Raw genomic sequence first — 13,628 nt, forward strand, 5'->3', positions numbered from 1 at the left:
TTTTATAGCTCAAACCCTTCTCGAGAGAGGCAAAGTGATTTACAATGTGTGGAAGCCGGGGAGGGGCCCGGCGGTTTTGTAAAGTAGTGCAGAACTGCTGGAGGGAGGGTGAAAAAACATGGATTAAATTGTGCAGGAGGTATCGTTGGAGAGCCACGTTTTGGGGGATTCGTACAAGTGGAGGATGTTGGGGGCGTTTCAAGCCTTGCCTAGAGGGATCCAGTTCCAGAGGGCTGGGCCTGGCAGGAGAAGGACTGTTTGAGGGTTTTCTCTTTGTGGGCCAGCTGTGACTCCAACCTTTTGAGGGATTTCCTCTGGTAGGACCAGGGATGTTGCCGTGCCCTTCAGGGCTTCCTTGTAGATGGTGCCCGCAGTTTGGAATAGGATCTAAGTGGGCAGAGGGAGCCACTGAGGCTTGCACGGGGAGAAACAGATGTGATTGTATTTGCTGGCACCTATGATGTGGAGGGCTGCGGCGTGGTGCACAGCCTGGAGGGGGGCAAGTGTGTGGTGCGAGCCATTTAAGCGTGCATTTCCCCCATCAACAAGGCGCAAGCTCATCAAGAGCCGGTGAGGGGAAATTAAGTTTATTATGCTACAATACAGAAAAATATCAGAAGAACTAACACTGTGCAGCCTGAGAGAGTTACTTAAAAATAACTAATGTGTAAAGAATATTTTCAAAATAGAACAGAAGAGGTAGGCAGACGGGTAAACACCACATATATATTATCAGTGACTGTTCTACAGCCAGGATCTCAAAGTAGCTTCAATTGTACAGGGAACATTAGCACCCTGGAAGTGGGTGCTGGCCAATGAGGATTCTCGGAACGCGCGGCTATATTGTATGATACAAGCCTGCATACAGAGCTGCCTGGGTGCTGCTAGCCAGCACCCCCTTCGCTTCCCCAACCCTCCTTCCTTCCTCCCCTGACCTCTCTTAGCACGCGTGTAGTTTCTGGTGCAGGGGCTAAGAGTGTAATTTAAAATCGTACCTCGCTTCATGGCCCGGCGCCGCCCCATACTTTCCCAAATCTGTTTCATTGTTGATGATGTCACAGTCATCAACACTGAAAATGGACTTGCGGAAACAATGGCACGGCGCCGGGCCATACTGCAAGGTACGTTTCTTTAAAAAATCGAACCATTAGCACCCGAGTAGAAAACTGTATGGGTGCTAACGGCATTCGCTCGGGCCCTTAACTTGAGCAGTGGGCATTTACCAACATGGCTGGGCTTCCGCCAGTGGGCTTATCGCCTCAATATAGACCAGTGTGAGAAACCTGAGGGTATGTTCACTCCTATTCCCCTTGGATCCTCTTCTCAGGTAGCCAGGGAAAGGCCATCATTTTTGGATCCTGATCCTGGGGGTGGAGAAGCGAGGGAGGGTCACCTGGGTAAAGGGTCCTTGGGGATTGGGACTGGGGTGCCCTCAGGTGAGACATGGTATCGCCCTTTCCCTATTGAAGGCCAACCTAACCGTCCCCCAGCCTTTATAGGCTACTGCAAAACATCTCCCCTCATTTCCCCACATTTTACCTCTGACAGTACTGGGATGAGGAAGAGGCGACTGGGAGTAATGAACTTTAAAACCTAATTTCACCACTCTAGTACAGGGACGAGGAGGATGCCTGCAGAGTACTGTGAGGGTCAGGCATGTCCCTTTAAAGATGTTCAGGCTAGTCCATTTGAGATTCCACACCTGCAACCTGTCGAGTGGTTGCAGGTGTCTAAAGAGAGACCAAGAGAGCAGCAGAGAGAGCAACAGGGAGGCCTGTGTAGGAGATACCAGCAGAGGACCCTACTCGTGAGAAGGCAGCCTTGGTGGGGACTGAGAGGAAGTCAGGACCCTGGCCGATTTCCCTGTGGACTTGTGAATCCCAAGGCAAGCTGGGCTGATAAGCTCCCACACGTGTTGGAGCCTCCATGTTGGGGAGAGAGCAGCTGAAGATGCGAGCGAGGAAGAAAGAAAAAAGGACACCATCCATGTCGGTGCAGAAGAAGCTGAGCTGCCGGCGTGGCAGCACCTGGAATGCGAGCGGGGCTCACCGAGGCCAGTCTGCCAGCCTAAGAACCAGAAAAGACGCAGCAGAGCTGCCGGAGAGGAACGCCGAGGACCAGCAAGTGTCGGGGAATGTCACTCAAAGCCGGGGCCCTTCTAGAGGGCTACGCATAAGTAACAAAGTGCTGTATGAGTCCTATTGAATCCTGAAATGCAGGAAAACATGAAACAAAGCTAAACTACGCATATTGAATACGAACTAAATGAAAATCGGAAACAAAGCCAAATTAACATATTGAATGCCGAACTGAATTAAAGGTTATGCACAAAGCTAATAGCTGATGAAAGCCAAAAAGCAAAACGGGCATGTGCCCACTTGAAAGCACCCTAAAGAAAAGAGCGCAAGTGTTAAAGAGTGCAACTGAAAGGTTTGGCATGAACAAGACCACCACAAAGTGAACATTCGGAATGGATACAGTGTGGCATGGCCAAAGACTGGCAATAGATGTGTGACAAGTTATGGCAAACCCAAGAGGCTAACCTGGAAAAGGCAGGAGAGTGTAAAGCTACATATAAAGCCATAGAGGCCGACAAAGAGAAGCTGCGTGACTGTGAATCTGTACATGGGGCAGATACAGAAGAACCTGTGTGGGCTGAAGGGCCATGGGTTCCTGGCTGTGTGACCTGTGATAGGTGGACCGTGTGGTCTGACAAATGCGCCTAGACCAGTGGCCCTACATTGTGAAAGCCAAGGACATTGTGAAACAAACCAAGAAGGAGAACTGTAAGTGAACTGGTGATGCCATCTAGAAGGACGGTCAGGTTGAACTAGACTTGTGTTGAACTTTGAAAGACTGAAACAAATACCAGTTGCTACATTAAAGTCTTGGGGAAGGGAACCCTGAGATTTGATGAATTGCAAATGCTGTCTTGAGGATAGAGCCTCAATAACTTTTTTTTCTTTTGAACTGTGTAACCTAAAACTTGGGGAAGGGAACCCCGAGGATTGTGTGGAACTCTCTTGCCTTGAACTGGAGAAAGATAATTTTGATACTTTTGGGGAACTTTCTTGACCTTGGGGAAGGGGAGCTGAAAAGGAAGCTAGGGGACTGAAAAAGCTCAGAACTTTGTGTTAATCACCATTTCTTTGATTACTGACATCCTTACACGTTGTTTAGCTTTAGTTGTTTCTGACACAGATAGGCGTTCCCTAGTTTTGTTCAGGTAGGGACATCCCACCTTAGCATAGGGGAAGTTAGGCCTTCCAACATCCCAATAATTGATTTAATAAAGCATTTTATTTTGAACTTTGCATCTGTTGTCTGTGTCTTGCTTCATGTTGCCTTCACACCAGCCACGATCAATGGGAACAATATAGACAATAGGCAGTAATGTAATGTACTATGGACCAACCACTACCAAAATGGAACAATACAGACCAACGATGTCCACAGGGATCAATGAGGACCAACCAAGACCATATGCAACAATATGGACAAACCGCAGCCCTAGGGAACAATATAGACCAACCAAGAGCATAGAGAAGAATATGGACAGACCACGAATGTAGGGACCAATATAGACCAGTCACGACCATAGGGAGCAATATGGATCACCAACAGCCCTAGAGAACCATATGGACCAATCACGACCAGAGGGAACCATATGGTTCAACCATGACCATGGGGATCAATGAGGACCAACCAAGACCATAGGGAACAATATGACCAACCACAGCCCTAGGGAACAATTTGGACCAACCACGACTGTAGGGAACAATATGGACCCACCACGAGCATAGGGAAGAATATGGACAGACCACGACTGTGAGGACCAATATAGACCAGCCATGACCATAGAGAGCAATATGTACAATAGGTTGTAATGTAATATGGACCAACCACGACCACAGGGAATAATATAGAACAATGTTATCCTATTTGGTTGTTCAGAAAGTAATCTTAAAGTTGTCTTTATGGAAAAGGAAGACGGCTCCAGGTTCATCCTTTGGGTTTCAGAGTAGTTCTATGCCCACAGATCGTTACCATGGAGATTGAAGACTGTTTAGTCAATCTGCCTATGATTAAACAGAGACCGCAGGCTGCAATGCGGGACCAGGACATGCTGAAAGAGGCTTTTGAGTCCTTTCTCGGTTGAGGAATAGTTCTTCATGAGCCTAAATTTGGTTTATGCTTTATTTTACTGCTTATAGCACAAACCTAGTTCAAGAGCAACAGAGCGCTTTACTACAGAATTGTGCCAGAATTGGGCTTGGCATTTTATACAGTAACGCAGTACTGTTGGTGGAGGGAGCAGGGGATTTTTATTCGTGCAGAAGATATTGTTGAAAGAGACACGTTTTTAGTGTTCTAGACACGATTACCACATTTTGAGCCGTCAGGACTGGGTGTCTACTGTCCAGCCATGAAAGGATTTCTCTCCAGATCTTGAAGAAGCAATGGTTTGATTGCTCGGAAGTCGTCTTATTACCTTACTGTTCAAGTGGCCCATATGTTGATACCTAGATATCGACCGCTGTAAAACCTGTGTTACTCACAAAGTCAAAATGAAAGGAAATACCACGTCAAACAAGTCAAGTGGGTTCAACGTAAACTGTCCATCAGTGAAAGAAAATGGAAAAACCTCATTAAAAGTGGTGTTCTTACTTTCTTATCATTGAAATGATTTAGGAAGAAATCCTACTCAACTTTTTTTCAACAAAGATAAAAGATTTCCAAGAAGGTCTTTTATCAACAAAGATGACAAAATAAATTCAGATGTTCCATGACATCAGGGGAAAGCCCTGAGTCCCCATTACAACTCTCTGTCTATATATGTATTTTTAAAAATAAGAGAAAAGCAGAGAATCCATTAAAAACAAGAGAAACAATCTAAGCCCCTTTAGCCTTAGCTAGTTCTGGTGGAGATTACGGAAGAGTTAAAATGAAAACTAGGTACAGTACATTTCATAGGTATCAATCTATTGTACTCTGATGTTGTGTTTGACAATTTAATAGGAGTTGACCTTTGCAACTGATAAGGCCTGTATAATGCTACCCCAGTGTTTTCCCTGGTTTAGGGATGGCTACCGGGCCTGCAGAGGAAAGAACAGGGTGTCTGGATCGCCCAGGCTGTGGCTGAACAATCATACCTCAAAAGATGGGAGTCATGTATTATAAGCTTAAGGGGCGCAAACACTATTGTTTCAGAGAACAGACACCCTGCTGGAAATGTGAGGGCCGCAGTCAGCCATTTTACCTTCCTTGTATGTTGGTTGGCAGGCTGAGAAACTCCTCAAGCCTCGTTTTAACATGCTCAGGTGCTATGCTAACGTGTCCTGCTGGGAGCTTTGCCCATCGGAGTCGAGGCAAAGATTTGTTCTGCGTTCCTCAGACTGTTTAGGCAAGGACCACAATCTGGGCTCTTTTCTCCCCGAGTCCTACTACGCTGTCTTCCGTCATAGTCCAAATTGAAGTTCCACCCACCCTCAAAGGCCACACCTCACCAGGTCTGATGTGACACCAGGACTGCAATATCAGAGTGACACTACATCCCAGTAGAAGAAAGGATGGACTTTCCACTAAAACTCAGAGTTTGCCGCCTCCCTGCCACATTGCTAGGTATGTGTCGCTGGCCAATTTCCTGGCAAGGCTAGATACCACAGCTAATTGATGGAACCAAAGCAAATCGGCCATGCTTTATTCATCCATATTTTAAGAGCTGCCCTTCTAAGCGGGGGAGGGGGCTGTCAGGGATTAGAACATGAACAAAGTGAGAGCTCTTCCCCACAGGGTGTCTCCTGGAGCCAGGAAGGTACTGCTCAACTCATTAACAGCTATTATCAATACTAAAGAGAGGAAGGGGGAAGAGAGGCTGCTTTTCTGGAGTAATTGGGGGGAAAACTGAATTGTACTGTTGTGTTTACAACTTTTACGCAAGTTGGTATTATGTCTGGGGAAGATTGACAGAGAATTGTGTTAGCGGAACTTTGACCTGGTTCCACAAGCTTCGAAAAGGCATGTGTTTTTGGCCATGTGGGCCCTCTTTCATCGCCCCTGGGCTCTTCATTTAGTGGGACTGCTCTGCTGTCTTAAACTTGAGCATGCAAGGTAGATACATTGTATGCAATTTAGGTGGGTAGTTCTGCTGTCCATGGTCTGATCATGTACAGAGTCGGGAGTGCAATTTAGGGGAGAAAGCCCTGCTGTCTAATGCGTGAGCCTGTAGGGTACATTATATTCAATTTATGGGCGATAGCTCTTCTGTCTAAAGTCTGATACTGTATATTGCAGTATGTTGAATTTTGGGGGATACAACACAATGTATCACAAGTTGTCAGGTAAATAATTGATGTTCAGAGTTAGATTTTAAAAGAATACCTCTTAACACACACTTTCGAACAGCAATAAATATCATAGCCTTAACGTGGTAAGCAATGACCCCCCCAAACAGGTTCTGAAACCAGAGAGGGCTAGAGCGTCCATAGGATAGAGCAGGGCTTATGTCAGTCTATGCTGCGCTGTTATTCTGTGGAGGCTGGGTCTTCCCCTCACCCACGGCCATGGTCTTTGAGCTGCCCTTGTCTTTGAAGGGACATTGGTGGGGTGAGCAGGAATGTGTTGCGTTCCCGTGAACCTGGAAGAACGAGAAGGTCTTCTTTGGTGCCTTGTGTGAGTGTTGCATTCGTGGTTGTCGTGCTGCTGGAGTTTCGGTGAGGAGCATGGAGGGTGGACGTGCAATGTTCTGGTGGCCTTCAACAAGTTCCTGTGGTTGGGGGTCAGTGATAGCAGCTTCTGGTGTCCGTTGGCATTTTGGATAGTCGTTTATGCTAGGGCTCACAATGGGTTCCTGATGGGCTGGGCAATTGGTGTGCCATGTGCCGGATAGATGAACCTTCACGGAACTACCAGCCCTTGACCTTCGAAGATAAAGAGGAGGTAAGTTTGGGTAACAGGACACCCCATAAGGTGGGGGCCCATCCCTTAGGATAATTATCCCAGAACGATTACCGCAGTGGCTGCAGGGCCCAAGGAGTGGTGGTGAGGAGGTCACGCTGCATGGCATCCATTAACACATATCATGGAAACTCGGTCTGGTTGTTAGGTTTTTCTTGGCTGTTGGTGGAGGAAGTGGTAGGCATTTCCCCTAGATACCACCACTCAGGACTGGATGAATCCTGCATTTCAACCTCACACTGCTTCGAGACTGCGTCGAAGGCACTGCATCATGGGATCACAGGGAACAGAGGCTCTGCCTTCTGACACCTAAGGAGTGCATATGGGGCAAGCAAGAAGGCTACAGGTCTGCCAGGGAAGCAATGCATGCTGGGTGGAAAAACATCACGGGGTGCGGATTTTGGATCATCTGAATACCTCTATTCATAGACTCTTAAGGGCTACTGTGGGCGGTGGTGCATGATACTTTTCTGCAAGAGGGCCCGCCTGGTACAGCCCATTTCTCATCATGGTGAATCCGACAGAGACTTTCACAATTTCTTCTCTGCAAACGGGCAATTTCAGTGCTAGTTACTGGGTGCATTAATACATTGGCTGCACATTGAGTGGCCCAACAACAAGCCAGGTTTCATGGGGCAAGGCTACTTCCAAAGAGCGTAATATACTTAAAAAAGCATCTCCTCTGTGCTTGAGCAACATTTTGCATATAATGCTTTGACCGCTCTGATACAGAAGGGATCTACTGTAAACACTAATATGTGTATGTAACCCTATTTAAAACATGTAATATAGCTAATGTGCCTGTTTGGTTCATATCCAACCAATGCCATATTTTGGAAACCTAGAAAACACTGTACCCATTTTATCAACATCTCCATCACCATGCATTTGCTACTTTGTGGTTTGCCTTTAGCACATCATCATCATTGCATATGCACAATTGTTGTGTAGAAATCCATATGAAAAGTTAGATATCCATATTTGAAATGCTATTTGCTATGCTATGTATGCACAGTAACCTTGATATCATCTACATGTTTCTTTCCCTATAATGGCATGAGGCATTCTTCAGGATGTTAAATGTTGCAATGTATTGTTCTTTCCGTATCATATAGGAATGTTTGTTGTTGTATTGTGAAGTATGTTAACTGTTCATGTGTAGTACACTGATCTAGCCAAACCTTCTGGTCTGTTTGATATTATCTAATCCATCAATATGTATTACACTGCTGTTCTGTGTTGCTGTTGACAGTGACAGCCATCCTTCTAAATTATACTGCAGTTCTGTATGTTGACATCACAGCTGCTCCTATGTATCATATTGCTGGTCTGTGTTACAGTCTCTATGGCATTCCTGTGTACTTTACAACCTTTAGTTGTTAGGAAATTGTCACACCTTCCATGATTGACGTAGATCTTTCTTTTCAGCCATGACTTTATTGGCGAGTTCACCACAAGCTACCGAGAGCTATCCCGTGGCCAAAGTCAGTTCAGTGTGTATGAGGTGAGCACAGCACCGCTCCTTTGCATAACTTATCTGGAGTAGCTGCGGGTCTCCATGTCTTAACACATGGAGTGCAATAACAGAATGGACTATAAGATGCTATGCTGTAGAGCACAGACTATATTCTGGAAATTGGACAAAGTAAATGTATAGTCCTGATATATAACATTTGACAAAATGCCATTTCCTCAGTAATATGTCGACACATGTTTCAGAAACCGAGTCATTGTGCTGAAGTCTTCTTCAGGACTGAAAATAATGACTGTATTCGTTTTAATTGGTATCGTTCTTAACAACATCAAACTTTTGTTATTACCATAGATAATGCTGTATTAGTTTTAGTACCAGGATGTCAGAGCCATAAATCGTGTTTTCAGACAACAGACTCAATAAAAGTACTACAGCTTCAACCAAACAGCCTTATTAATTGCCCATGTTGCAGAATAAGGATTGCTCCTCTCAGAGGTAAACTTTTTTTTCTTGAGCATTAGAATTAAAAGAGGCTTAATGTCATCACACAGCTTTCAGCACCATCCAAATTTAAATTCCATGCAGTTATGACAGCACTAACTCATCGCTTGGAGCGCACACTCCAAAGACAGTGTGAACTGCCGATGTACTCTTTTGTCCCAGTGAGTCTATTGTGGAGCATCGAATGAGACTTACATTTCTGAAGAGTTTACTAGGCTTTATAAAATTAAATAATAATTTGATTCCCATCTTTATTTAAAAATACGTTCTCCGCCTACACCTGAGGGGGACGGGCCTGATGGGTGAATCTGCATGGGGAGGTCAGGGCTCATCTTCTATGTAGATGCCACACAGCATCGTGGGACATGTAACAGAAGCCTTGCACCAGTGAAAATGCAATTAGCACTACTAGCCTAGCACAAACAATGTTTTTGTTTCATGCATTTTTGCTGACTGGTTTCAAGAGCACATCTGAGCGATGGATGCACCGCTGCCCTTGCTCCATACCATGTGCATGATGAGCACACCTGATTGGAACCAGAGTGATGCATGCACCACTATCGGTGCTCTACATCATAAGGGTTCTGATCACTTGTGACTGGTACCAAGAGCACGCCTGAGTGATGGATGCACTGCTGTCCTGGCTCTATACCATATGTGTGCTGAGCATTTGTCGCTGGTGCCAAGAGCACGCCTGCGTGATTAATGCAACGCTGTCCTTGCTCTACATCACATGTGTGCTGAGCACTTCAGAGTGTTACCACGAGCACACCTGATTGATAAATGCACTGGTGCCCTTTCTCTATAACCCATTGGTGCTGATCAGTTCTCACTGGTTCCAAGAGCACACCCGAGTGATGAATGCACCATTGCCCTTGCTCTAGGTCGCATATTTTGCTGATCAGTTCTCACTATTACCAAGAGTACACCTGAGTGATGAATGCACCATTGCCCTTGCTCTACATCGCATATTTTGCTGCGCACTTGTCATTGGTTCCAAGAGCACACCTGAGTGATGAATGCACCATTGCCCTTGCTCTAGGTCGCATTTTTTGTTGAGCACTTCTCACTGGTACCAAGAGTACACCTGAGTGATGAATGCACCATTGCCCTTGCTCTACATCGCATTTTTTGCTGAGCACTTCTCACTGGTTCCAAGAGCACACCTGAGTGATGAATGCACCATTGCCCTTGCTCTAGGTCGCATATTTTGCTGAGCACTTCTCACTGGTTCCAAGAGCACACCTGAGTGATGAATGCACCATTGCCCTTGCTCTAGGTCGCATATTTTGCTGAGCACTTCTCACTGGTTCCAAGAGCACACTTGAGTGATGAATGCACCATTGCCCTTGCTCTACATCGCATATTTTGCTGAGCACTTCTCACTGGTTCCAAGAGCACACCTGAGTGATGAATGCACCATTTCCCTTGCTATACATAGCACATTTTGCTGAGCACTTCTCATTGGTTCCAAGAGTACACCTGAGTGATGAGTGCACCATTGACCTTGCTCTAGGTCGCACATTTTACTGAGAACCTATGACTGGTACCAAAAGCACACATTAGTGATGAATGCACCGCTGTCCTTGCTCTACACCACATGTGTACTGAGCACTTCTGATTGTCCCAGGAGCACGCCTGCGTGATGAATGCACTCTGTCCTTGCACTATAACACAGGTTTGCTGAGCACTTCTGATTGGTACCAAGAGCACACCTGAGTGATACATGCACCACTGTCCTTGCTCTAAATCACATGTGTGCTGGGCACTTATGACTGATACCCAGAGCACACCTGAGTGAGGAATGCACTGCCGACCTTGTGCTATTCCATCTTTGTGCTGGGGCCCTCCTGATTGTTTACCAACAGCACACCTGAGTGATGAATACACCGCTGCCCCTGCTCTACCTAACATGTGTGCTGCTAAGCACGTTTGACTGGTACCAAAAGCACACCCGAATGATGAATGCACCACTGTCCTTGCTTTGTTCCACATGTGTGCTGATCATTTCTGACTGGTACCAGGAGCACACCTGAATGATGAGTTTACCACTGTCCTTGCGCTCCATCATGTGTGATAAGAGCTCTTGACTCATGCCCAGAGCACGTCTTAGTGATGAATGCACGACTGCCGCTGCTCTACATCACATGTGTGATGAGGGCACCCGACTGTTACCCAGAGTGTGCATGGGTCATGAATGCACATGTGTGCTAAGCACTTCTTAGTTGTACCCGTGCACGGCTGAGTGATGGATGTGCTGCTGTCCTTGCTGTATACCACATGTGTGCTGAGCACTTCTAACTGGTACACGTACACGCCTGAGTGATGAATGTGCTGTTGTGCTTGCTCTATACCACATGCGTGCTGAGGACGCCTGGCTGGTACCAAGAGTACGGCTGAATGATAAATGCACATCAGCCTGTGTTCTCCATCCGGTGTGTGGCGAGCTCTCCTGGCTGATGCTCGCAGCACGCTGGAGTGATGGAGGCGCGGCTGTACTTCCTAATGGAGATTAATGCGCTGAAACTCTGCCACTGGAACTTTTCCTTAATCTGTCACTTCTGTTTTATTTAGGTATTAAATCCGAAAAAAAAGGTCAAAAAGAAGAAATACATCAACTCTGGGACGGTGAGTGATTCCCCCCAACCCTCCTTCCCATCCCAGCCGGAGGTAGTCTGGGTCTGATCTCTCATTTGGGTAGCGCCTCGGGTAGCGCCTCCTTCCCATCCCAGCCGGAGGTAGTCTGGGTCTGATCTCTCATTTGTGTAGCGCCCCGGGTAGCGCCTCCTTCCCATCCCAGCCGCGGGTAGCGCCTCGAGTAGCGCCTATTCTCTGTTCTCGAGCTACCGTTCCAAAATCCACAGTCTTTCAAAGCCACCAGTGTCAGGCGGTAAGATAGATCAGCGGGCTAAGCACCTGCTGCAGAAATCCGTGCACAAACCGCAAATCACAGGGTGGCATCTAGGCAGGTCTGTTCCGCTTTTCCTCCGCTAAATCCGGGGGGTGGGGGGGAAGGGGGTGCCATATTAACACCTGTGCATCTAAAAGGCTTTGATTCTAGGCTACACGGCAAGGAGGGTTTCCCAAATTACTCCTGTTGCCACGAAACAAATTAAGAGGTCCTTGGAAAATTGCGTTGTATTCCTAAACATCTCTTTATTAGTTTGGAGGGGGTGGGGGTGGGGGGCGGTGTTTACCGTCCGCAAAAGTCAGTGTGGTGCGGTCTTTACCCCATGTGGTATTCCTGGAATACGAGTTCTGCTTGTTTATGAACTCATGTACACACACTTTTACATCCGCACAAAATGTAGGTGCGTAAAATGTTTAACCTCCGCCCCCCCCCCCCAACCCACCCCACAACCCTCACCTATCAAAACATGCGTATCCTTTCAGAGAAGGTTTCCACTAGCGCCTGCTGCCACCTTAAGAGACGCACACGTGGTACTGGGGGCTCTGATGGGCTTCTTGGACACCCACATTCACACCCCTGTTGGTGAATAATGCAAAGGCGGCTCTGTGCGTCATTTTACAATATACAGTAGCGCTGTGAAGCGCGGACATCCCCTGTACACTCCCGTCCACCAAACATGACCTACATTCAAGGCTTTCTGGGGCCTGCGACCACAATACCTCCAGCTCTCTCTACCCGAATATCTTCCTACCCCAGCTCGTCTCTCCTCCACCCCCCGCTCATTGAGAGTCACTCGCTTCTCCAAGAAACGAGTTGGGGGCAGATAATAATAATAATTTAGCACTTATGTAGCGCTACGAACCCTCAGGTATCTGAGCGCTGCTTCTTATTACCCAAGGTGTGTGGAGCTCATTTATCGACTTCAAAACGGGATTCGAACCTGCGTCAGCAGGCTCTGCACAGATGTCAAGCCTCCCTCTGGATCAGCCTCCCGGCCTCTCTGAAACTTGAGGAGAACTATCTGCGTTCTGGAAGCACCTCAAAACCTTCCTCTTTGCTTCTGCTTTCTCTCTTCCTCTCACCTGCTGATCTCCTGTCTGATACTCGCACTGGTTAGCTGATCACCCTCTTAAACCCCGGGTTGAACTCCAGCTGCACACCCGCACTGCCTCTCGGCACCCCTTACACTTGTGGTCTGTGTCTGTAACCCTACAGTCCCCTCTCCTGCACTTATCTGTAACCTTACAGTCCCCTCTCCTGCGCTTATCTGTAACCCTACAGTCCCCTCTCCTGCACTTATCTGTAACCCTGCAGTCCCCTCCCCTGCGCTTATCTGTAACCCTGCAGTCCCCTCTCCTGCGCTTATCTGTAACCCTACAGTCCCCTCGCCTAGAGTCCCCTCTCCTGCACTTATCTGTAACCCTACAGTCCCCTCTCCTGCACTTATCTGTAACCCTACAGTCCCCTCTCCTGCGCTTATCTGTAACCTTACAGTCCCCTCTCCTGCACTTATCTGTAACCCTACAGTCCCCTCTCCTGCACTTATCTGTAACCCTGCAGTCCCCTCCCCTGCACTTATCTGTAACCCTGCAGTCCCCTCTCCTGCGCTTATCTGTAACCTTACAGTCCCCTCTCCTGCACTTATCTGTAACCCTACAGTCCCCTATCCTGCGCTTATCTGTAACCTTACAGTCCCCTCTCCTGCACTTATCTGTAAGCCTAGAGTCCCCTCTCCTGCACTTATCTGTAACCCTACAGTCCCCTCTCCTGCACTTATCTGTAACC

General features: G+C 47.1%; 1 protein-coding gene across 1 annotated transcript in view; it reads left to right on the forward strand.

Annotated features, from left to right (window-relative positions):
* The window catches only part of CPNE9 (copine family member 9), a 1,803,250-nt gene that overhangs the window by 1,504,025 nt on the left and 285,597 nt on the right, over positions 1–13,628 (forward strand). Inside the window, exons 12-13 of the mRNA XM_069643244.1 lie at positions 8,386–8,461; positions 11,507–11,560. Coding sequence (XP_069499345.1) covers positions 8,386–8,461; positions 11,507–11,560 — 130 coding nt within the window. The remainder of the gene's footprint in view (positions 1–8,385; positions 8,462–11,506; positions 11,561–13,628) is intronic.

Source organism: Ambystoma mexicanum, chromosome 2p, assembly GCF_040938575.1.
Source record: "Ambystoma mexicanum isolate Mex_15411 chromosome 2p, UKY_AmexF1_1, whole genome shotgun sequence".
Taxonomy (NCBI): domain Eukaryota; kingdom Metazoa; phylum Chordata; class Amphibia; order Caudata; family Ambystomatidae; genus Ambystoma; species Ambystoma mexicanum.